General features: G+C 52.0%; 2 protein-coding genes across 3 annotated transcripts in view; one reads left to right on the top strand and one right to left on the bottom strand.

The window, feature by feature from the left end:
• The window catches only part of VAV1 (vav guanine nucleotide exchange factor 1), a 53072-nt gene that overhangs the window by 17056 nt on the left and 12014 nt on the right, over positions 1 to 24002 (bottom strand). For both annotated transcript variants that reach the window (XM_081135048.1, XM_081135049.1), the window contains exons 2-16: positions 7962 to 8078; positions 7424 to 7482; positions 7243 to 7311; positions 6961 to 7069; positions 5292 to 5387; positions 4412 to 4480; positions 4129 to 4232; positions 3448 to 3547; positions 2691 to 2786; positions 2377 to 2445; positions 2021 to 2107; positions 1833 to 1918; positions 1324 to 1456; positions 896 to 1005; positions 117 to 218 (exon numbers count right to left, since the gene is read on the bottom strand). In XM_081135048.1, the coding sequence (XP_080991174.1) occupies positions 117 to 218; positions 896 to 1005; positions 1324 to 1456; positions 1833 to 1918; positions 2021 to 2107; positions 2377 to 2445; positions 2691 to 2786; positions 3448 to 3547; positions 4129 to 4232; positions 4412 to 4480; positions 5292 to 5387; positions 6961 to 7069; positions 7243 to 7311; positions 7424 to 7482; positions 7962 to 8078 (1406 nt within the window). The remainder of the gene's footprint in view (positions 1 to 116; positions 219 to 895; positions 1006 to 1323; positions 1457 to 1832; positions 1919 to 2020; positions 2108 to 2376; positions 2446 to 2690; positions 2787 to 3447; positions 3548 to 4128; positions 4233 to 4411; positions 4481 to 5291; positions 5388 to 6960; positions 7070 to 7242; positions 7312 to 7423; positions 7483 to 7961; positions 8079 to 24002) is intronic.
• The window catches only part of C3 (complement C3), a 79766-nt gene continuing 78062 nt past the window's right edge, over positions 22299 to 24002 (top strand). The window contains exon 1 of the mRNA XM_081135029.1: positions 22299 to 22303. Coding sequence (XP_080991155.1) covers positions 22302 to 22303 — 2 coding nt within the window. The 5' untranslated portion in view covers positions 22299 to 22301. The remainder of the gene's footprint in view (positions 22304 to 24002) is intronic.

Raw genomic sequence — 24002 nt, 5'->3', positions numbered from 1 at the left:
GATCAAAGGAGAGCCTCCCAGCTCCCAACCCAGGGGACTGATGGCTGGAGGAGCCCCTTTAAAGAGCAAGTGCTGACAAAGCCCAGGACCCAGGCACATCCTCCCAAGACTCCCACCTCAGCAGCATCTGGCAAGCCTTGCAGGACGTGGTCTCCTCGAAGGAGAACATCTGGAAGTCATGTCCGTTGGCTGTAGCATTCTCAGGGTAGATGTTGGAGCTAAAGAGGGAAGATAATGCCATGCAATGGAATAGTATTCAGCCACGAAAAAGAATAAAGTGCTCATAATGCTGCAACTTGGATGTATCAGTACTTCCTTTTTAAGGCTGAATACCATTCCATTGGATATATCAAATTGTGTGTGTCCATTCATCCACTGATGGACATTTGGGTTGTTGCCACCTTTTGGCCACTGTGAATACTTTGAACATGGGAGGAGACAGAAGGCAGATTAGTGGTTGCCAGAGGCTGGGAGGGGAATTTGGGGAGTAACTGCTTCATGGGTGCAGGGTCTCCTTTTTGGGGGGGATGAAAATGTTTTGGAACTAGAGGTCATGGTTGCACAAGAATGTGATATACTAAATACCACTGAATTGTACACTTTAATATTCTGTTATGTGAATTTCACTTCAAGGGGAAGAACAAAAAAAGGAAGCATAGGAGAAAGAGGAGGAAAGCGTTCTAGGCTGGTAGCCAAAGCTTGCACAGAACCTTGGCATTCTGAGGAGGCAGACACCCTTGAGCCCTCCCTCCCATTTCCCAGATGATGAAACTGAGGTTCAGAGTAGTCCCACAGACTGTCAAAGCCGATGTGAGACTAGAGCATAGAATCGCCTCTCGTTCCCTGCACCTGTGACAGTCCCCTCTGAGGATGTAAAGATGGGGGGGGGTCTCACATGGCCATCTCGAACTGCTCCATCCACTTCTTCTTCAGTTCTCGTGTCTTGAAGAACAGCTCATAGCCCTGAGCACCTTGGTCCTCGATCAGGAGAAACATGTGAGTCCACTGCAGAGAAGCAGGGTTCAGGATGAAGGTACCCACCCTGCAGAGGGTGGGCTCACATGCCCACCAACCCCTACCCCTGTAAGGGGAAAACGGTGGGGCCAGTAACTGCCTTTCTGCCCCCAGAAGAACCATGCATTTACCGCTATACAGGGTTGCCCAGGAGAACCAAATACACATCCACAAATCTAAAATCACACACACACACAAACACTCACGTCTGAGACAGACACACACGGGCATTGCAAAGGCCAAGTGGAGTGTCCCAAGCACTGGGACTTCTCAGCAATGGGGTCTCCAGCTCTGGCCTCAGAACCCCACCTTCTTGTTGTCACGCTCTCCTGAAGAGTCATCTCGAACCTGGAAGCTGTGCAGGTTCACAAAGTCCTTGAGGTCATAGGAGTCCCCTCGGCGCTTGCAGATGAGCAGAGCTTTGTCGAGCAGGAAGGCGTACCTGGGAGCAGCTGGGTCAGGCGCTTCTGTCTGGCTTCTCCCAACAGGCCCTCCCAGCTCTCTGCCTGATTCCTTCAACATTCCGCCCGCCCTGCTGTCCACTAGGACTCCTGCCCTTCCCCTCTTCCGTGGCCCACTTGGCCAGGCCCGCCTGCCCATCTTGACCTCACCCGTAGGTTCCAGGCCTTGGCTCCACCCACAAACAATCATGCGGGCTTTGCCCTGTCCATCTAGACCTGCCCCCTCCAGGTGGCCCCACCCACATGCCTATTTAGAAACCTGGCCCAGGCCATGCAAAGGCTCCACCCATATTTGTGTTGGCTCCACCCACCTTCCAATCTAAGAACCTGGGCCTGCCCCTGCCAAGGCCCTCCCACCTGTCCATCTTGGAGCGGCGCTCCACCGAGGTGATCTTGAGCTCCCCATCGATCTTGGGCCGGCCATAGTGGGCTAGAGACTGGTCCTAGGTAGCAGGCAGGGAATCTGGCGAGGGGCCACCAAGGAGGACACCAACCACCCTTCCCACGTGGCCACACCCCTGGCCCTCCCTGCCTCATCCCCTCACCAGGTTCTCAATGGACAGCTGGAAGTTGGTGATCTGCCGCAGGGTCTCATTGTCCCGCTTGACCTCATTCACACACTGTGCCAGGTCCTGGGGGTTAGCCAGGTGTGAGCCTGGGCACCCCCACCCAGGTCAACCCCCTACCTGGCCAGGGATAGGGGTCAGCCCCCACCAGGGAGGCAGGAGTGTCCACAGCATATCAGTGTCCTCAAAGGTGATGCTATGAATAACTTGTCATACAGGCCTGTCGCCTTGTGGTGGGGGGAGGTGTTGCCCATGGGTGTGAGTGTGTGCCTGGGTGGCACTGTGCAGCACTGCCCTGAATGTATGTGACTGTCACCCCATGTGTGACTACTTACCCTCATTGCGTCCAGGGCCAGCCGCAGATTCTCCTTCTCCATTGCGTCCTGCGTGTGTTTCACCAGCTCCTGCATGACCCAGGGAGACAGATATCACCTGGGCCTGTCCTCTCCTCCTGGGGGGCCTTCCAAACAAGCCTGACCCTCCAGCTCCTCCTGCTGTCCCAGGAGGCTTGGGCATGGTCCCAATAACCCCTCCCAGAGGGTCCTAGAGTCCAACCTCCAGAAGCCAGCCCCTCCCCCACTCCTACGACACAGGGATTAGATATACCAAGCCCATAATCACTGGACCTAGGAGGTCCCCACTTGTGCACCTGGAGAAGTAGGTGGTACTTGAGCACTCGCTGCATTGGCACCATCAGCAGGTCCCGCAAGGTGAACCTCCCATTGTTTGCTCGCTGAGAACATTCCTAGGGGATCAAAGAACCAGGTAAGCAAGATGGGGTGGAGGCAGGTATGGATTTTTCTAGAGCCAGAAGCATACTATCTCCCTGAGGAAATAAGGAAGCAAGAATGCCATGGGGTGAGGGGTGGTTGAAGATGCAGCTGGAAGGCAGCCTGGGGTGAAGGTCCAGGGCCCACCAGCCAAGTGGAGCTGGAGAGAGGAAGAGGGACAGGTCTGGTGGGTCCCCACTGTGCAGAGACTGGATGTACGGTGCACACAGGTGACTCCTCGTCATCCGTGCCCTCCCTATGCTTCCACTAGACACATGGGTCCAGACTGGGGTTCAGTCAAGGATCAGGGCTCAGTGTGAATTTGGAGCTCAGCCCAGACTTGGTGCACAGCCAGGACTGGGGCTCAGCCCAGCGCTGGGGTTCAGTTTGCAGTCAGAGTTCAGTTCAGGGTCAGCATTAGGGCTCAGTTAGAGTCGGGGTTCAGCTGGTGCTGGGGTCATGGCTTGGTGCTTCAGTCTATTTCTTCCTGCTCCAGGACTCCCACCCCAGACCCCCAGTGGGAAGACCCCTGGCTGGGCTGAAGCAGAAAGTGATGCCACCCCCAACTCAGTGTCCTCCCTGCTGCCCCTGGGGCCTGTGAAGGAAGGAGAGCCCTCCAGATGGGCCCAGCCCCACCTCCAGCTTCATCTGTACATCCTCCCGGGCGTTGGCCACACGGTCCAGGTGCTTGCTGGCCGACTCCACCTGGCTGCAGTAGCGGCCATAGACAAGGAACCTGCGGGAAGAGGACAGGGAGCCATGGCCAGACGGGTAATGGTGGCTGACACCAAGGTCAGGCAGCTCTGGCATCAGTCCCGGCCTACCTCTTCCCAGCTGGGCGATACTCAGCCTCCGTCTCCCTGTCTATAAAATGGGCATGCGAATAGCATTTCCCATTTGGGGTTATTATAACATTAAGTGAGATAATGCACCAAAAGCTCTTGGCACTTGGCAAATCATCTCTGTTCAATGTTCATTTATTTAACAAACTTGCTGAGCACATACTGTGTGCCAGGCCATGTGCTAAGAACTTTAGGCATCAATTTATTCAGTCCTCACCACAACCCACGGAGGTACGTCCTGTACCACACTGACTGTAGATATGGAAGCAGAAGCACAGAGACATTAAGTGACTTCCCAAAGCCACACCCAGTTCACAAAAGGCAAAGCCAGGGATTGAACCAGAGGTGGGTAGCTGCTTGCCCATGAGCAAAGAAGGAAAATCCCTCCCTGTCCAGCGGTCTCTAAAGACAAGGCCTCTCAAACGCCCAGCCTGGGCAGGGCAGGGTGACCTTCAGGGGTCCAGGATGGCCTCACCTCTCCTTGTACTTGATGAAGACCTGGTAGAGGGTAGGTGCCCCGGTGGTGGCCAGGGCTTCCTTCATCTCCTTTAGGAAGTGAGTGTGCACACGAAGCAGGTCCTAGTCAGAGGGAGGGGTAAGGGCTGGGCAGAAGCCTGGGGCTCAGGAGAAGGGTTACCCACTTGCCCTGTGTTGTCCAACTCCCAACCCCCACACTCCAGGGACGGATAGGGCCAGGGGAGGGGATCAGAGACCAGGTAAGCAAGATGGGATGGAGGGCTGGGGACAGGCCGGCTTACCTCGATGTTGATGAAGATGATCTCTATGTCTTCGGGTTTGAGAAACCGTTGCAGGGGCTTCATGAAGTGCTGCAGGGAGGGGAGAGAAGGATTGAGGAAGGTGAGACCCCTGGACAGGGAGGGTGTTTCCTTCTTTGTCCCCAGAGAAACAGGGACAGGGAGACAGACATGAAAAGAAGCCAACAAACAGAAAGACCAAGAGAAAAAGAGACAGAGATATAGAGAGAGAGAAAAGAGAAAGACAGAGACACGGAAACAAAGGCCAGCAGGAAAAGAGACAGAGATGGAGAATGTCCACAAGCAAACCTGCACGTGCTGTTCACAGCAGACAGCCGAAAGTGGAAACAACCTCAACATCCATTGGGTAACAAAACGCGGGCCATCCACAGAGTGGAATATTACTCAGCCGTGAAAAGGAGTGACGCTCTGACACTCGCTACAGCATGGATGGGCCTCACATGACGCTCAGTGAGAAAAGCCAGATACAAAAGGTCACATACTGTATGATCCCATTTATATAAAATATCCAAAACAGGCAAATTCAAAGAGACAGAAAGTCGATTAGTGGTGGCCAGGGGCTGGGGGAGGATGGGGACCTAGGGGGTGACGGATAAGGAGAATGGGGTTTCTTTGGGGGGTGATGAGAATGTCCTCAAACTAAACGGCGGTGGCGGCTGCACAGCCCCGCGTATACGCCTGAGGCCCGTGAACTGTGTGTGTTAAACGCGCGCATCGTGTGGCTCCGCAGCTCCAAAGGAAACAGAGAAATGAGAAAGCCGAAGGCAACAACAGAGACAGACGAGACGAGGCTACACAGAGGGGAAAAGGGACAACCAGACGGAGAGAAACAGGGCGGGGGAAGGCAGCGACGCGGGCACACCTGCTGGATGGAGCCCAGCGTGTCCGTGTACTTCTCCTCCGTCTGCTGGATCTCCCGCAGGCAGCAGCACCGCTTGTCGTGCTCTGTCATCTTGGGCTGCGGGCGGGCGGGAGAGCGGGCGTTGGGGACCCGGGGCTGCCCGCCGGCCGCGCCCCCCGCCGGCCGCGCCCCCCGCCGGCCCTGCGCCCCCCGCCGGCCCTGCGCCCCCCGCCCCGGCCCTGCGCCCCCCGCCGGCCCTGCGCCCCCCGCCCGGCCCTGCGCCCCACGCCCCGGCCCTGCGCCCCACGCCCGGCCCTGCGCCCCCCGCCCCGGCCCTGCGCCCCCCGCCGGCCCTGCGCCCCCCGCCGGCCCTGCGCCCCCCGCCGGCCCTGCGCCCCCCGCCCGGCCCTGCGCCCCACGCCCCGGCCCTGCGCCCCACGCCCGGCCCTGCGCCCCACGCCCGGCCCTGCGCCCCACGCACCGGCCCTGCGCCCCACGCACCGGCCCTGCGCCCCCCGCCGGCCCTGCGCCCCACGCACCGGCATGGGCCCCCCGCCCCGGCCCTGCGCCCCCCGCCCCGGCCCTGCGCCCCCCGCACCGGCCCTGCGCCCCACGCCCGGCCCTGCGCCCCACGCACCGGCCCTGCGCCCCCCGCCCGGCCCTGCGCCCCCCGCCCGGCCCTGCGCCCCCCGCCCCGGCCCTGCGCCCCCCGCACCGGCCCTGCGCCCCACGCCCCGGCCCTGCGCCCCACGCACCGGCATGGGCCCCCCGCCCGGCCCTGCGCCCCCCGCCCCGGCCCTGCGCCCCCCGCCCCGGCCCTGCGCCCCACGCCCGGCCCTGCGCCCCACGCACCGGCCCTGTGCCCCACGCCCGGCCCTGCGCCCCCCGCCCCGGCCCTGCGCCCCACGCCCCGGCCCTGCGCCCCACGCACCGGCATGGGCCCCCCGCCCCGGCCCTGCGCCCCCCGCCCCGGCCCTGCGCCCCCCGCACCGGCCCTGCGCCCCACGCACCGGCCCTGCGCCCCACGCACCGGCCCTGCGCCCCCCGCCCGGCCCTGCGCCCCCCGCCCCGGCCCTGCGCCCCCCGCCGGCCCTGCGCCCCCCGCACCGGCCCTGCGCCCCACGCCCCGGCCCTGCGCCCCACGCCGGCCCTGCGCCCCACGCACCGGCCCTGCGCCCCACGCCCGGCCCTGCGCCCCCCGCCCCGGCCCTGCGCCCCACGCCCCGGCCCTGCGCCCCACGCACCGGCCCTGCGCCCCACGCACCGGCCCTGCGCCCCCCGCCGGCCCTGCGCCCCACGCACCGGCCCTGCGCCCCACGCACCGGCCCTGCGCCCCCCGCACCGGCATGGGCCCCACGCCCCGGCCCTGCGCCCCACGCCCCGGCCCTGCGCCCCACGCCCGGCCCTGCGCCCCACGCACCGGCCCTGTGCCCCACGCCCGGCCCTGCGCCCCCCGCCCCGGCCCTGCGCCCCCCGCCCCGGCCCTGCGCCCCACGCCCCGGCCCTGCGCCCCACGCACCGGCATGGGCCCCCCGCCCGGCCCTGCGCCCCCCGCCCCGGCCCTGCGCCCCACGCCCGGCCCTGCGCCCCACGCCCCGGCCGCGCCCCACGCCCGGCCCTGAGCCCCACGCCCCGGCCCTGCGCCCCACGCCCCGGCCGCGCCCCACGCCCGGCCCTGAGCCCCACGCACCGGCATGGGCCCCGGCTCCGTGCGCATCAGGTCCTCGTAGATCTCGTCGCCCTCCGCCTCCTCGTTCTCCACGCAGTCGTACAGGTCCTCGTCTTCCTCCACCGTGTCACTGCAGGGCGCGGGGTCAGGCGCGCGGGAGCCCCGGGCCCCCCTCAGGCCCCTCCCGGGTGAACGCCGTGGCCCCTCAGATCCCAAGGGCAGGGCAATGCCCCTCAGACCCCCCCTGGGGGGCATAATCTTGTCCCCCCGGCCCCCAGGGCAGGGCCTGGGCCCCAGACTCACTCGATCTGGTCGGACAGGCCGCTGTAGATGTCTTCATCCCCCATGCTCTCCTCCTCGGTGGGGAAGGGCCTGGGGGGCCAGGATGGTGTGAGCCAGAGGCTTGGGGGCCGGGGGAGGGGGATTTCAAGGATGGGGAGGATGGGGTCAGCCCAAAGCTGCCCGTGGCCTTCTGGCTACTCACATGATCCCCTTGTTCTGGGCAATCGGGGTCCAGGACAGAGCAGACAGGGTGTAGATGACCTGTGACAAGGGCCATATTTTGCTCAGCAAGCCCCTCGCCCACCCACATGCCAGAACACTGCCTTGGAATCCAAGCAGCTGAGGCTGCACCTTAGAGTTAGACCCCCGGCCTCTGGGAGCCTAATTCAGGATTTTCTCCACCTTCCCAGCCCCCCACGGCAGCATGCCAGCGTTCCTTAACTGAGCACCCACCACTCGGTCCTCTTGTTCTATTGAATCCTCATGACCGCTCTGAGAGGATGGGATGAAATTATTCCCTAGGACTCAGAGAGGCACAGCCACATATCTGAGGTCACACAGCAAGTGGTGAAGCAGCAAGGACTTGAACCCAATTCCACGTCCCTAAGCCAGGCTCTGCATTTGGTGATGGCCTGGTATGGCACACCGGTCCTTCTCCTGCCAGCTCTTAGCCTGCCTGATGTAGATGTTCATGGAAAAAAACTGAAATCCAATCTTTGGGCTCTATGTGCCCAGCTCACCTTCCCGAAATCCTGCACATCGAAGAGGTCGAAGGCCTCAAAGAGCTCACTCCTCTTGAGGCCAAACTTCTCACAGCAGGTAGACAAGAAGGTACGGATGTTCTTAAGGCACAGGAACTGTGGACAGAACAGAAATGAGGGTGGGAAATGTAACCGGACAGGGGAGAAGCTGAGCCCTGGCAGGATGACTTGGTGACTGGCAAGGAAGGGGGAAATTAAAGCACAGTCTCCTCCATAAACCATACCCTCTTCTGATAAAGATGAAGCTGTACCTGAAGCCACAGCTAGCCCTCAATTTTTTTATTGAGGTAAAATTCACATAACATAAAGTTAACCATTTGTACTGTCGTAAATACAAAGGAATATTATTCCGCCATTAAAAAGGAATAAAAATTTGACTTATGATACAACATGAATGAACCTTGAAAACATTATGCTCAGTGAAATAAGCCAGACACAAGTATGATTCCACTTATATGAGGTCCCGAGAGGAGTCAGATCCACAGAGACAGAAAGTAGATGGTGGGAGCCAGGGGCTGGGGGAGGGGGAAAGGCAGTTAGTGTTTAATGGGGGCAAAGTTTCAGTTTGGGATGTGAAAAAGTTTTGCATATAGGGGTAATGTTTACACAACAATGTGAATGTATTTAATGCCACCGAACTGTACACTCACAAATGGTTAAAATGATAAATATGATCATTTTACTTATATATTATTAATATGTTTTGATATACATTTTACATATATTTACAAAACATATACTTATATCATTTTAGTTTTATATATATGTAAGTATTATATATTTTTTACCACAATGAAAAAGTTTAACTATTAACAATTTTGAAGCATACACTACAGTGGCATTTAGTACATTTGCAACTATTAGCCCATGTAGTTCCAAAACATTTTTATTACCCCAAAAGGAAACCCTGCAACCATTAAGCACTACTTCCCATTCCTCACTCTTCTCCCTTCCTCTTGGCAACCACCAGTTTGCTTTCTGTCTCTATCAATTTAGCTATGTCCATCCATTGATAAACAGATAAACAAAATGAGGTATATCCATACAATGGAATATTATTCAGCCATGAGAAAGGGCAAAATAGCCCTGGCTGGTGTTGCTCAGTTGGTTGGGAATCATCCAGCGCACCGAAAGGTTGCTGGTTCCATTCCTGGGCTGTGGGCTTGATCCTCAGTAGGGAAAGTGCAGGAGGCAGTCAATCGATGTGCTCTCACGTCAATGTTTCTCTCTCTCCTTTCTCTCTAAAAATCAATTTTTTTCTATTAACTTTAGAGAGGGAGAGGGGGAGAGAGAAACATCAATGATGAGAGAATCACTGATCAACTGCCTCCTGCACGCCCCCCACTGAGGATCAAGCCCACAACCCAGGCATGTGCCCTGACCAGGAATCGAACTGTGATCTCCTGGTTCATGGGTGGACGCTCAACCACTGAACCACACTAGCAGGACTAAAAATCAATTTTTAAAAATCTTTTTTTAAAGAACAGCAAAGTACCGATACACAAAGTGGATCCCTTCAAAAACATGACGCTGAGTGAAAGAAGCCAGACACAAATGATCACATATTGTATGTTTCCATTTAAGTGAAATACCCCTGAACTTTTCCATTCTATGAGCCAACACATTCCTTTTTCTAATTACACCAGTTTGGGCTGGGTTGCTGTGACTTACAACCAGAAGACATCAGCAGTCAGACATACAGGATGTCACGCTGGTTTGCAGAGTATTTGGCTCTGATATAAACAAGCCCTCGTGTCCTTGCATTTGCCCAATATCATCAGGTCATGCAAATGTCCCAATGGGCTCAGCTCTCTCTAAGGTCCCTCAGATACTAAAGAATTTTAACCAGTCTCCTGACCAACAGCCTCCCCAGCAAGCAGAGCTGGCCTCTCCCATGGCCCCCAGCACTCTCAATGAAGTTGATGTTGACCAAGATTTCTAGAGCAGGTTCATCAAGAGAGCTGATGAATGTGTCTCCCAGCCCTGGCCAGTGTGGCTCAGTTGGTTGGGCATCGTCACATGCAGAGAGGGTTTGCCAGTTGGATTCCGGTCAGGGTACATGCCCAGGTTTCGGGCTCCATCCCCAGTGCGGGGCATGCAGGAGGCAGCCAATTGATGTTTCAATCTCTCACATGGATGCTTCTCTCTCTCCCTCCCTCTCTTGTAAAAATCAATAAAAAGATTTCAAAATAAAATAAAGTGTGTCTCCCAAAGTCACATATTTTGTGATTGCATTCACACAAAATGTCCAGAATAGGCAAATCCGCACACTGGAATATTGCTCAGCCATGAAAAGGAGTGAAGCACTGACACTCGCTACAAAATGGATGAACCTTGAAAATATGATGCTCAGTGAGAGAAGCCAGATACAAAAGGCTACACAGCATGTGATTCCATTTACGTGAAATGTCCAGAACAGGCACATCCACAGAGATAGGAAGTGGGTTAGTGGTTGCCAGGGGCTGGTGACTGCTAATGGGGACGGGGCTTCTTTTGGGGGTGATGAAAATGTTCTAGAATTAGATAGTACTGATGGTTGTACAATTTTGTGAACGTATTAAAAATCACTGAACTGTACACTTTAAAATGATGAATTTTATGGTATATGAATTATATCTCAATAAAAAATCCATCTTCCCGGTCCTTCCCCCTCATACCTACTTGGTGTTTGGACATCTGAGTTAGGTCCAGTCCCTCCTCTGCCCACAGCTCCCCAGGCTCCCACCTCCCTCAGGGTAAAAGCCTAAGTTCTCCCCAAGGCCCACAAGATCCCGCATGACCTGCCCCCATCACCCCTCCGCTCTCACCTCCTCCCTCTCTCCCTCCCTCACTCTGCTCCAGCCACGTGCTCCTCCTCACTATTCCTCCAACACGCCAGGCACAGTCCTGCCCCAGGGCTAGTGATGCCCGCTTCTTGGAATGTATTTTTCCCTGTGTGATGGACTGAATTGTGTCCCCCTCAAAATTCATATGTCAAAGTCCTAAACCCCAGGACATCAGCATGGGGCTGTATTTGGAGATAGGGCCTTTAAAGAGGTAACTGAGGTAAAATGAGGTCACTAGGGTAGGCTCTAATCCAATATGATTGGTGTCCTCCTAAGAAGAGCTTAGGACACAGATGCACAGAGGAAAAATCATATGAGGACACAGGGAGAAGGTAGTCATCTGCAAGCCAAGGAGAGAAGCCTCAGAAGAAATGAAGCCCCTACTTATGCCTTGATTTGGACTTCCAGCCGCCAGAATTGTAAGAAATAAATTCCTGCTGTGGAAGCTCCCTGTCTGTGGGACTTTGCTATGGCAGCCCTGGCAAACTCAGACACACTGATGTCCACAAGGTCCCCTGCCACCTTCTTCAGCTCTTTGCTCAAAGGTCACCTTCTCCATGAGGCCCCCTCTGAGCACTGTACTTAAAATTGCAACCCTCTCCCACTCTGGCATTTTCTATGCCCTTTACTGTGCTTTACTGTTTACCTCCCCCAAATAAAATGTCACTTTTAGGAGGGCGGGGCAACTGTTCTGTTCCTTGGTACATGTCTAGCACCTAGAATAGTGTAAAAGACCCTCAATAAATATTTGTTGAATGGATGGATGGTGAGGAGGCCTGGAAATCTGCCTTTCAACAAGCTCTCCAGGTGATTCCTAGGTTCCTGCTAACCCCACTCTGTGATTCTACAATAACAACATTTGCATTTTTAGATGTCTGCTATCTGTGGTTGTACACTCAGATTTATTCTGTTCTCATGACAATCCTGGGAGTTTTTAATGCCCGTTTTCCCTATCAGGGAGCAGGTTCAGAGGTGGAAGGAAAGCTGCCCAAGATAATTAACAGAAGAGGAAATCTGTGGAAGAGCTGAAATTAAACCCCAGGATGCCCTGAATCTAGACATGACTTTCTGGACCACAGCATCTCAATGCCTTGCATGAGCACTGTCACGTATGTGCTCAATCCCCAGCACTCTGTCTATATATTTTTAAAACTTACATACTTTAAAATAAAAATTATCTATATTTAAGGTGTACAACATGATGACTGGATAGTCATAGTGAAGTGACTACAGTCACGCTAATTCACATATCATCTCACCGTCACCTTATATTTGTGTGTGATAAATGCCCCTGAAACCTACTCTCTTAGCGTATGTCCAGTGTTATCAACAGCATTACGAAGGACACGCATCACGCGTGGACAGTGCGCCCCTAGACTGATTCATCCTCCGTCCCTGCAGGTTTGTACCCTTTCACATCCCCCCAGTTCCCCACCACCCTGCCCCTGGCAACCACCATGCTATTCTCTGCTTCTACAAGCCTGTCTGTCTGTCTCTCTGTCCATATATCTACCCATCTATCTATCCACCCACTGATAAATAGATGGCATCAAATCCTCACAACAGTCTTGCAAGGTGAGCACTGCTATTATCCCCATTTTACAGACAGGGAAACCGGAGCCGAGCCAGCCAGCCAGGCCGCGAGCCCAGGCAGCGCGACTTCGCGTACTGGGCCTCAGCAGCGCCCGTGAACCACTTCACACACAGTGCTTCCTGTGTCATGTGTCTCACACTTCCCTCCTCACAGTGTCTCTTCTCGATTATTGTCACATCCCCCGTCTAGCTAACCCATTCTCTATGGAGCATGGACTTTGAATTAACTTTCATTTAAACAGATGTATTTAAGAAGAGAACTTTGCATCCCACCATCAAAGGCAACTGGGGTCATCTGCAAAGCAAAGCCAGTGAAAAATAAAGATGAACTGCACGGCGTGACCACATTCCGCTGGACCCTGCTCTCTCTGTCACAGATGAGCCGCAGCGAGAGGCACATAAAAGGCAGAGCAGCAATCCAACAGCCATTCCTGACAGAGAAAGAAAACACCGCTCCTGGCAAAGCAGGAATGGGAAGGAACTTCTGCAACCTGATAAATAGCATCTTCAAAAAACCTTCAGCCTTTGTTTTAAATAAAAAGCGAAACATTCTACTTAATAGTGAAATGTTGAAAGGATTCCCTGAGAAATCGGAGCCAAGCCAAGGGTGCCCGCTCTTACTGGTTGGTCACCAGCGTACTGAAGGTCTCCGCCTGCGCGACAGGACAGGACAGAGGAAGGAGAGAAAGAAAGACAATGGTCATTTTTGTAGATGGCCTCATTGTCGACGTAGAAAGCCCAAGAGAATGTACAGATAAGTAACTAGCATTCATAAAATAAAATAATTCAGCTATTATGCTAAGTGAAGTAAGAGAGAAAGACAAACACCATATGATTTCACTTACACGTGGAATCTAAAAAACAAACTAAGCAAACTAACAAAACAGAAACAGACTCAGAGAGAGAGCAGACGGATGGTTGCCAGAGAGGAGGGGTTTGGGAGGCTGGGTGAAGGGATAAGATGTACAAATTGGCAGTTGCAAATAGTTCCAGGGATGTAAAGCACAGCACAGGGAATACAGTCACTATATTGCAATCACCATGTATGGTGCCAGGTGAGTGCAAGACTTACTATGGTGATCACTACATAAGCTATATAAATGTCTAACCACTATGCTGTACCCCTGAAACTAATATAACATTGTATGCCAACTGTAATTGAAAAATAAAAGATTATTTTTATAAATGAAAAATAAAATAATTTCACCATGTGACTGAATATAATATCAACACACGAAGTTTACCACGTGTTGGTATATCAGCAAACAATCAATCAGAAAATGTGTTCCAGTTCAAAGATAACCTTTGCAAAATCCTAGGAGAAACAAAACTAACCTACGGTGATAGAAATCAGATCAGTGGTTGCCTCTGAGGTGGGGAGGGCAGTGGAGACTGACTCAGAAACCCCACATGTGATGGAAACGTCCTGTGTCTTGATAAGGGTGTGGGTTGGACGAGGGCAGACATGCGCTGGAACTGACTGAATGGTAAACTAAAGACTTGGGCAGTTTGCTGCATGAATATTAGACCTCAATTTTAAAAGGACATCACTTACCATTGCCTAAAAAACGTAAAACAAACAAATAAAAAAACTGGTAATCTCTAACAAATCTGACAAAAAGATATGCAAATCCTTTATAGAGAAAATTATAAAATGCTAATGAAAGGCATAAAAAAGATCTAAATAAATAGAGTGAAATATATACTAATTCTTATCTAAAAAGAGTCAATATTTTAAATTTTTCAACCCTCTCCAAAGCTGAGCCATAGATTCAATGCAATTTCAGTTAAAATCCCAAAATGTTTGTTAAGATTTCTTTTAAGCCAGATCGTATGCATTCATTTTGAAGTTTAAGAATGTCAGTTCTTTCGTTTTTATTATTTACTGTTTATTGGGTTTTTCATTGAACTTGACACATGAATGTAAAAATCTGTGTGGAAAAGCAGAGAGTCGAAAATAGCCAAGACAATTTTATAAAGAAAAAATCAAGTGGGAGTACTAGTCCCAGCAGATATCAATTTACCATAAATCTGCAGTAATTAAGACAATGTAATTATAGTGGTTGGCCTCCAAGAGGACTCCCGGTGGCCCATGAACCCCAGCACTCATGCCCTGTTTGTAATCCCCTCTCACACCGACCCAAGACCGGCCCCGTGTGACTAACAGTGTGGTGTGTAGATATTTGTTACACAGTTGTATCCAAAATATATAAATATGTGACTACTATTCAAGGCTAAGGAATACAAAGCATTGCAGCTTCATTGCAGCTTCCACTTTGGCCTCCTGAGTTGCTCACCAGCTGCCATGTCATCGTCATGAGGCCTCCATAAATTTTTAGAGAGAGTAGAAGGGGGGGAGGGAGGGAGAGAGAGGGAGATTGATGTGAGAGACACATCCATTGGCTGCCTCCTGTCCGCAACCTGATGTGTGGACCAGGGTTGAACCTGCAAGCCAGGTACGTGCCCTTGACCGGGAATTGAACCTGTGACCCTTTGGTTTTGAAGGCCGACATTCTAACTACTGTGTCACACCAGCCAGGGCTAAAGGCAAGACTTGTAGAAGACAATTTAGGAGAACAGCTATATGACCTCGGAAATGGGTGTGATTCTAAAGCAATAAGCAGAAAGCCCAAATCATAAAGAAAAAGATTTAACTACATGAAAACAAAGTTCTAGTCATCAGAAAGTATCCTGAAGAGAGGGGGAAAAGACAAGCCACAAAGTGAAAGTGGGTATTTGTTAGAGATTTGTATCCAAAATATATAAAAAACTCCTAATGACTCAATAACAGACAATTCATCAGAAAATGGGCAAGAGGTGAACCGGTATGTCACTAAAGAGGAATTACAACTGCCCCAAACACATGAAGAGATGATCAACCTTAGAAATTATTTTTTTTAAATGCTAATTAAAATCACAACATTTTCTGTTCATCTGATATGCAAGAATTTTTAAGTCAGGTGAATATCAAATACTGGCAAAGAGGCAGGATCCCAGAAACATACACTACTTCTTGGAGTGTGAATTGGGTTAAAATCTTTGGAAAACATTGGCATTATCTACCCTTTGACCCCCAAATTCCTGGATTTAAATAATAAAGAAACACTTGCATATGCGCCAAGAGATGTGTACAAGAATTTTCAAAGCAAGAATGCTCTAAGAATCCCACGGTAGCCAACTTTCAAGATGGCCCCAGTGCCCGGGGGGCGGGCAGCTCAGTTGCTTAGAGCATCATCCCGATATGCCAAAGTTGTGGGTTCGATCCCCCTGTCAGGCCACATATAGGAGTCAGCCAATGAATGCATAAATAAGCGGAACAACAAATCAATGTCTCTCCTCTCTCTGGCAAATCAGTTAAAAAAAAACCCACAAACTGCAAGCTTTCTGCCCTTTGTTTTCTTTGTATGTGAACAGGTGAGAATTTAAAGGCCGTACTCCTGGTACATCCCAGCTACTACATAGGAGCAGAGGCTGGGCTAGCCAGTCCCAAAGTTTAATGTGCACTAGAATCATCTGGGGGCATTTGTTTAAAATGCAGATTCCTGGATTCCAAACCCTGGAGATTGTGATTCAGTTGGAATGGTGGGGAAGCCAGGAATCTGCATTTTAACTGGTGCCTCCACATAATTCTGATGCATATTTGGCTCCAGTGGGAAAATGGGCTAGACCTTCCAAGGGGTTCTCAAATTAAGGTCTGAAATTTTAACACTTAAGAAGTCATGTTAGGGCTTCCAGTCAAGATGGCAGAGTAGGTAAATGCTGCACTCACCTCCTCCCGTGACCACTTCAAAATTACAACTAAACTACAGAACAACTATTATTCAGAATCACCTGAAGACTAGCTGAACAGAAGTCCTATAACCAAGGATGCAAAGAAGGAGCCATGTCAAGACTGGTAGGAGATGTGGAAACACAGAACAGACTGGTCCCACATCCACTGGTAGATAAAAATCAGGAGGGATGTCTCAGCTACAGAATCCCAGACATTTCTCTTAAAGGACTGACGCACACTTATTCACTGATGGACTCACTCACTTTAAGTGCCAATGCTGGGCAGAGACTCGAAAGACGGAGGGGTCCTATGGGAGGAACTGAATTGTCTGGCTTTCAGGCGGGAGCCGGAGGGGCAGCTTTCCCCCAGACAGAAGTGCTGGCAGAGGCCACTGTTCCTTTGTTGAGTCCTCCCCCTGTTCCCAGATTCTTACCCTTAGAAATTGTATGAGGCAATAAATGTTTGTTTGCTCTTAAATCTTGGGGTAATTTGTTACACAGCTATAGCTAATTAATGCAAGTCCTGAAATGGAAACACCCCAAATATCCATCAAGAATAGAATGAATAAATAAATTGGGGTAATTCATACCGTAAAATACTATACAGTGTTATGAAAGTATTAACTACAGTCACAGACATAAACATGGATAAGTTTCAAGGACATAATGTTAAATAAAAAGGCAATTCTCATGTATTTATTATAATTCTATTTCTATCAAGTACAGACATCAGCAAAATTAAGCAGTAAAATGTTTAGGGATACACATATAGCAAAACTATAAAAAACTATCAAGGAAATTATTGCCCCAAAATTTAAGATAGTGGCGACTTTTAGGGAGTGGAGAAGGGGAGGGGAGGGGAGGGGAGGGGAGGGGAGGGGAGGGGAGGGGAGGGGAGGGGAGGGGAGGGGAGGGGAGGGGAGGGGAGGGGAGGGGAGGGGAGGGGAGGGGAGGGGAGGGTGTGTAGTGTAATCAAGGAAGGGCAAACAGAGGCTTCTAAGGTTGTTTTCTAAACTGTGGATCGTGAACGATAAGCAGGTCACAGAATGAGCTTGGCAGATCTCATTAGAATGGAATAAATATGTTGCAATGTTTTCCATGTAGAAAAGTAGGGATGAAAAACTTCCATTTCAGTGGAATGTGCTCTTGTAGCAGTGGGCTAGGGAGTCATGGGAAAAAATGCATTTCTTACTATAGTTAGAGCCCAAAAAGCTTGAAAAACTGTCTTAAGGATTCCCAAGAAATGGTAATGTTCTAATTCTTCACTGGAGTGTCGGGTACATTGCTCATTTTCTTTTTCTTTAAGCTTTTCCAATATGCCTTCCACATCCTCATGCATATGTGACAGGTTTCCCATTAGGAAGAATACATGACACTGGAGCTGAGCAGAGACTCTCCACGGTGAACGAGAAGGGCTGAGAGAGAACCAGGGGGAGAACGGCCTTCACCGCTGTGCCGGTGATGTTCTCTGTGATGTGTCCATGGTTGGTCTACAATCATCTCAGGTGCCCCCTGTAGTAACTGGTGCCACCATGGTGATTAAAATTATATTGTTCTGAGTACAGTATGTTACAGTCACCTGGGCTGTTTCTTATGCTACAAAGTGAGCTGCATGCTAAGGCTGCATCCCTATTCTAGTTTGGGTCCCTGAAAGAAGCCCCTGAAAGAAAGATTTGGACTAGACGTAGTATATCTGGGAGGTGATCCGAGGACTCAGGGCAGCAAGGAAGTGGGACAGGGAGGAAAAGGAAACCAGCCAGGAGCTGTTCGTTGGGACCTGCTGATGTCAGGTAGGGCCCGAGCCTCTGGTAGATGAGGCAGGCACTGCCCAGAATGGTCCCATCTGAGAAATACGAACATTGACCCCTCAACTCCCCTCCAGCTTGACTGTGGGTGCCTCTCAGGGTAACTTCTGGGCACTTCTAGGCTGCCCTGTGCAGGCCGAGAACATTCGCAGCCAGACTAGAGGGGCCATCAGCAACCCTCTGTAGGGGACCCCAGAGCAGGCTGAGAACTTATGGGTGGGGCGCCCATAGCATCCACTAGGTCCTGAGCAATTCTCTGTCTGCCCCTCCCTTCTCATCTTCCAGAGCTTCATATTATGCTCACTGCAAGAATGACTGCATGGAAGTGCTCGCAGAAACTGAGATTTCACAGAATCCAAGTGAGAAATATGGGACCAGGAAGAACTTCCCAGAGGTGCTGGGACGGGACACAGGTGCTGCCAGTGGGAGGAGGTCGCGACACATTTCCCCATCAGCCGACCAGGGTCATAGCACCTCGGGCGTGACCATCACTAAACTTCAGAGCTTTCTCTCCAACCTACTGTCCTCAGCCCCTGGACTCAGGAGGGAGGCCCTGGGATGGTAAGACAGGGACGGAATGGAGGACACATCCCCAACAGGCTCCTGGTCCAACAGGACAAGGGACGCCCCTCCTTCCTTCTGCGTGTCTTTGGCAAGTCGCCTCCTCTCTCTGAACTTGTTTTCTCAGCTATTCAGTGCGGAGCGTCGTCAAGCCCACTGTCCTTATAATTCAGTGCAGTGATCCACGCGCAGGGCCTGGCATGGTGCGAGCCCTCAGCATCTGAAAATGATCATTGTCTGTATCACCACAAATATCACCATCCTCACCACCACCACTGTCGTGGTTATCCTGTCATCGTTGCTGTCACCATCACCATCAATACAATCATCATCCGCAGTGTCACGCTGGTGATCACCGCCCTCAGCCTTTGTTGGGAGGAGGCACCGTTTATTGAGAACTTAGCCTTTTCCAAACCTTCTACAAAGAGTCTGATGTGCAGAGGTTTCATTTTCCCAACAGAGCTGCTACCAAGATCTAGGAGGCAGGTTCTAATATCTGTCCTTCAAGTTACTTGGACTCAAAACGTCAAAGTCGCCTTAACTCCTCTATTTCTCTATCACTCCACTTCCAGCCCATCTGCAAATCCCACAGTTAACCTGGTGCCTCCCTTCCTTGTCTCATTCACACCTTTGATGAAATGTTATTTCTCAGTGAGACCTTCCCAAAGACTCTAAAACTGCAACACGTGCACGTGTGCACGCACATAGCACTCGCCATCCTCCGTTTCTGCTTTATTTCCCGCCATGGACTGTCTGGAACACTGTATATTTCACTTACTCATCTAATTATTGTCTGTCTGTCCTCCACCCACCCTCCCCTACAAACCAGAATAGAATATTAGCTCCACAAGGGCAGGGTTATCCCTGTATTTTATCCACTGCTGTGAACTCAGCACTTAGCACAATGATTGGCACACAGTAGGTGCTCAATGAAAGTGGGTGACTAGATGAATGAATACCCATTTGACAGGTGAGACAACTGAGGCTCATAGAGGAGACATCACCTGCCTGAGGCCAAAGAGGTAGGAATAAAGAGCCACACACACATCAACTCTCTGAGCTCGGAGGCCATGGCCCTAACCACTGCACCACTGTCTCTTTGAGCCACACCAGGCTTCCCCCTGGTGTTACCCAGGACAAAAATGGAGGGTTCAGCATGTGAAAAGAACCACATGTACCACTCTCCAGCCCAGCAACCTTTGCGGGGTCTGGGACTGACTCTGGACAGGGCTTGCAGGTCACCAAAGGCACTAGAACAGATGGCCTCATCTGGTCTGGGGAAGGAAGTTCTTTCCAGACCTCAGGGAGATCAGCTGAGCCATGAGACTCGTTCCCCTCAGTCATGTGACACCTGAAAGGCGGGGAGGGCATATGACTCATCAGCCCTCTGGGCTGGAGCAGAGCCAGCTGAAAAAAAAGGAGCTACCTCAGACAGCAGGAGGGATTGAGGTTAGACCACCAGAAGAACTTCCCAGTAGCCTGTGGCATGGGAGAAGGTGGCAAAGGACAGGAGGGCCTTTAAATCAACATAGGTGGGGTGTATAAGGACATTTCCTCTTTGTTGGGGGGGCAACCCCTTCAGCTCCCATCCTCCTGCCACCAGATACCAGGGTTTGGCTGGCATCTTACCCACATGCAAATCAGCACCCTGGCACTTCCCCTTTGCCTGAAGGCCCCCCATCAGCACAGCCCCAGCCCAGACAAAGAAAGAGCTAGAAATGTTAGCTAGTTCACTGCCCGTCTTCAGTGAACCAAAGGGCAGGGACAGACCCTTTGGTGGCTGCGGCGGGGGCAGGAGAGAGGACCTAGAGCTGAGCACACTGCTGCAATCAGCTCCCCACCCCCACCCCCACCCCCACCCCAGGGAGCGGCCGGAAACAGGAAATGCCTGTTACCAGGGCTTGCCGTGGAGACAGAGAAAGGGGGGCCCTCTGCCTTCAGCCCTTGCAGCCCCTTAATCTTGAGGCTGCAAGACTTCATCTTGCAGACCAGAGAGGGTGGGTGTGCTGTGCAACCTTTTCAAAGCCTATAAGCAGACATACAAAGGATAAACTCTTCATCCTAGTCTTCAAAACCCTTCCGGCGCCAACCAGTCTCTCCTCTCCCCTCTCCCCCAAACCCAGCACACACACCCGACATCTCAATGTCAGTCACGGGGTACCAAGAGACTCCCAGCCACTGCAAGCTGAGGGACCTTGCATGGGTCTCTGCACCTTCTGGGGCCCCGGTTTCCTCATCCGCACATTGGGAATGAAAATACTAACCAAATGAATCTCCCCTCTAGCGCCCAACCCACTAGGCTGGGCCGTACATTCCTTCAGCAAGCATGTATTGAGCGCCTGCTGTGTGCCAAACCCTGGGCCTGGTGGTGGCCAAGACAGAACCCTTCCTCACGGAGCTTATATAGCCTAGCGGGGGACAGACACCGAGCAGATATTACCACAGTGGGGAGGGAGGGTGCCTAAGAGCACAGAGACCCGGTTAAAAGGGAGCTGCGTCTGCTAAGGCCAAGGAGTAAGAGGCGGCGAAGCAAAGCGGAGAAGCAACCCAGGCAGCCCTCGCAGGCTGCTGGTGGGACGCCAGACGGTGCAGGCGCTTTGGAAAAACTGTGTGGCAGTTTCTTTAAAAATTAAACGTGTACGACCATGCAACCTAAAGCGAACGTTCATGTGGAGGCCTGGACACAGATGTTCCCGTAGCTTTATGAGAGCCTAAAAGTGGGAGCGACCCAAGGGTCCATCAACAGAATGGGGAGTGTTCCAGGCAGCGGGAACAGCATGTGAAGGGACTCTGAGCATCCAACCACCCCTTCACGGATTCAATTAATAGTCATTGAGCACCTACTATGCTCCAGGTAGTGGTCCAAGTGCTAGGGACACAGTTGTGAGCAAAAGAGGTACAGATCGCTGCCCTGGCAAGGCTGATATTCTGACAGAGGACACAGCAACGTATTATATGCACACGAATACAGCTTGTCGGGAGGTGGTGAGCGTAAAGAGAAGACAAATTGGGTTGCGCCCAGAGTGGACCACTGCTCGATGGTAATAAGGGGTGAAGAACTGATACACACAACAGTATAATAAATCACAAAAGAATCATGCCAAGTGAAAGAACGCGACTTAAAAAGCATAAGACTGTATGACTCTATTTATGTAAAACTCTAGAAGATGCACACACATCTATAGTGACCCAAAGCAGATGGGTGGTTGCCTGGGGATGACCGGCGAGGGGACCGAGAGGGGTGGAAGAAATTTCAAAAGGTCAGGAGGAAACTTTGGGGGTGATGTGTTCACTCTCTTGCGTGGGGCTGGTTTCACACGTATGTGACAATTTATCAAATTGTGTATTTTAACTATGTCATTTATTGTATGTTAATAAAGCTGTTGTTTTTTTAAAGCCAGTGGGAGACCAGACACCTTTGTGTCTTTCCCCTAAAACTAGGAGCCTTAGGGAAGCTGGGAGGGGAGGGGAGGGGAGGGGAGGGGAGGGGAGGGGAGGGGAGGGGAGGGGAGGGGAGGGGAGGGGAGGGGAGGGGAGGGGAGGGGAGGGGAGGGGAGGGGAGGGGAGGGGAGGGGAGGGGAGGGGAGGGGAGGGGAGGAATAACGTAGACCATCTTTGGTCAAGATGCACTAGGTATTCTCCTGTCATATTTGCGTTCCTACCGTTGATAAAACATACTGAGTTAAAGACAAATATGTGCTCTTTCTGTCTGAATAAACCTTGGAGTGTGAGGGGGAGAACATGTTCCAGGCAGAGGGAACAGCATGTGAGGGGGCTCTGATCATCCAACCACCCCTTCATGGATTCAATGGTTATTGAGCATCTACTATGCTCCAGGCACTCGTCCAAGTGCTGCAGATACAGCTGTGAACAAAAGAAATACACATCCCTGCCCTGGTGAGGATGACATTCTGGCAGAAGTAGGCAAACAATGGTACATGAATGTGATTATAGCTTGTTGGAGGGTGGTGTTAAGGGACAAAAATGAGCAGGAAAGGGGGGGCTGCCAGGAGGGGTGCAATTCTAAATAAGGAGGTCCAAGAAGCCTTGGTGAAAGAGTGACACTGAATAAAAGCTGAAGGGAATGATCCAGGTGTGTGTCTGGAGGAACAGCATTCCGGGGAGGGGAAACAGCCCATGCAAAGGTCCTGAGGCTGAACCCTGCCTGGTGTGTTTGAGGAAGCGGTTGGAGGCCAGAGTGAGAAAGGGGGTTGAGAGGGAATGAATCAAGGGTGGGATGTTTTCACCCTAAACATCCCACCAGTCTGCCATATCTCCCAGAATCCCTGCAAGGGAAGCACAAATGGATGATGCCTTTTTAAGCATTTTCTCCAACTCCCCCTGGTCCCATGCTCAATCATAGACCAGACTGAAAGCAAGAGCCCCACATCTCTTGGGTTACTTAGATGCTGTGCCCATCTGGGGGTCATTCGAGGTCCCCAGGGCAGATAGGCACAAGACAGCCACCCCAAGGTGGAACTCTGGAAACACTGTCCATTGAGGAGCCATGGGGGGGCTGCAGGTGTTCAGCCAGCTCTAGAGGCGACTTGAGGGAAGCTGGGGACACAATCATGGTAGGCAGATCTCTGATGGGGTGCACGGAAGAAGGCTAATTAGCTGTGTGTGCTGGTGGCCCATGACAAGGAGAATCCTAGGGAAGAAGATCTGGACTGCCCGCTTGCTCTCAGATTCATTCTGCACCTCCCCCTGCTTTGCTCTGCAGTGAAGGGAACCAGATTTCCCAGGCTTCTTTGCACCTTGGCTTCCAGGTAGGTTCAGTCAATGGGGGGCCCAGTCAGGAGACCAGAGGGCGGGAGGATCAGAGAAGCCAGGGTATTGCTCCCTCTCTTGCTCTGCCTCTTCCAGCAGCCAGTTGACTATTCCATGGTCTCAGTTCCCTAAAGACAGCTGTTGCCCCAGGTTCCAGCTCTCACTGAATGGCCCTGGACCCTGGTTACACCACTTCCTTCTGTTGTTCCACCAGCCCAGTGGCTCCTCTCTTAGGATCCCCCATCTGTCTTCTCGGCCTCACCCATTAGGCAATTCTCTGAATTAAATTGTCTCTGGCCCGGCCGGGCGTGGCTCAGCGGTTGAGAGTTGACCTGGGATCCAGGCGATCGGGGTTCGATTCCCACTCAGGGCACATGCCCGGGGTGCAGGGTGCAGCCGATCAATGACTCTCTCATCACTGATGTTTCTATCTCACTCTCTCTCTCCTTTCCTCTCTCTGAAATCATAAAGATATATTTTTAAAAAAATAAAAAATAAATAAATTGTCTGTTTGAGATACCCAAGATTACTTCTGCCTTCCTGAACCCTGACCAGGAGAATTTGAAATCTGAATCCAAGACTATCTCCATAACCACCTGGAAGGCTCACATGTCCCCTCAAAGAGGCGGTAGTCATAGAGTGTGTATGGTTACAAATTTGGGGGGCCAGGACACTGGGGTTCAAATCCCAGCATA

Source organism: Miniopterus schreibersii, assembly GCF_964146895.1.
Source record: "Miniopterus schreibersii genome assembly, chromosome: 4".
NCBI lineage: Eukaryota > Metazoa > Chordata > Mammalia > Chiroptera > Miniopteridae > Miniopterus > Miniopterus schreibersii.
Note: the sequence above shows the minus strand (reverse complement) of the source record. Positions and strands in the feature narration are given on the sequence as shown.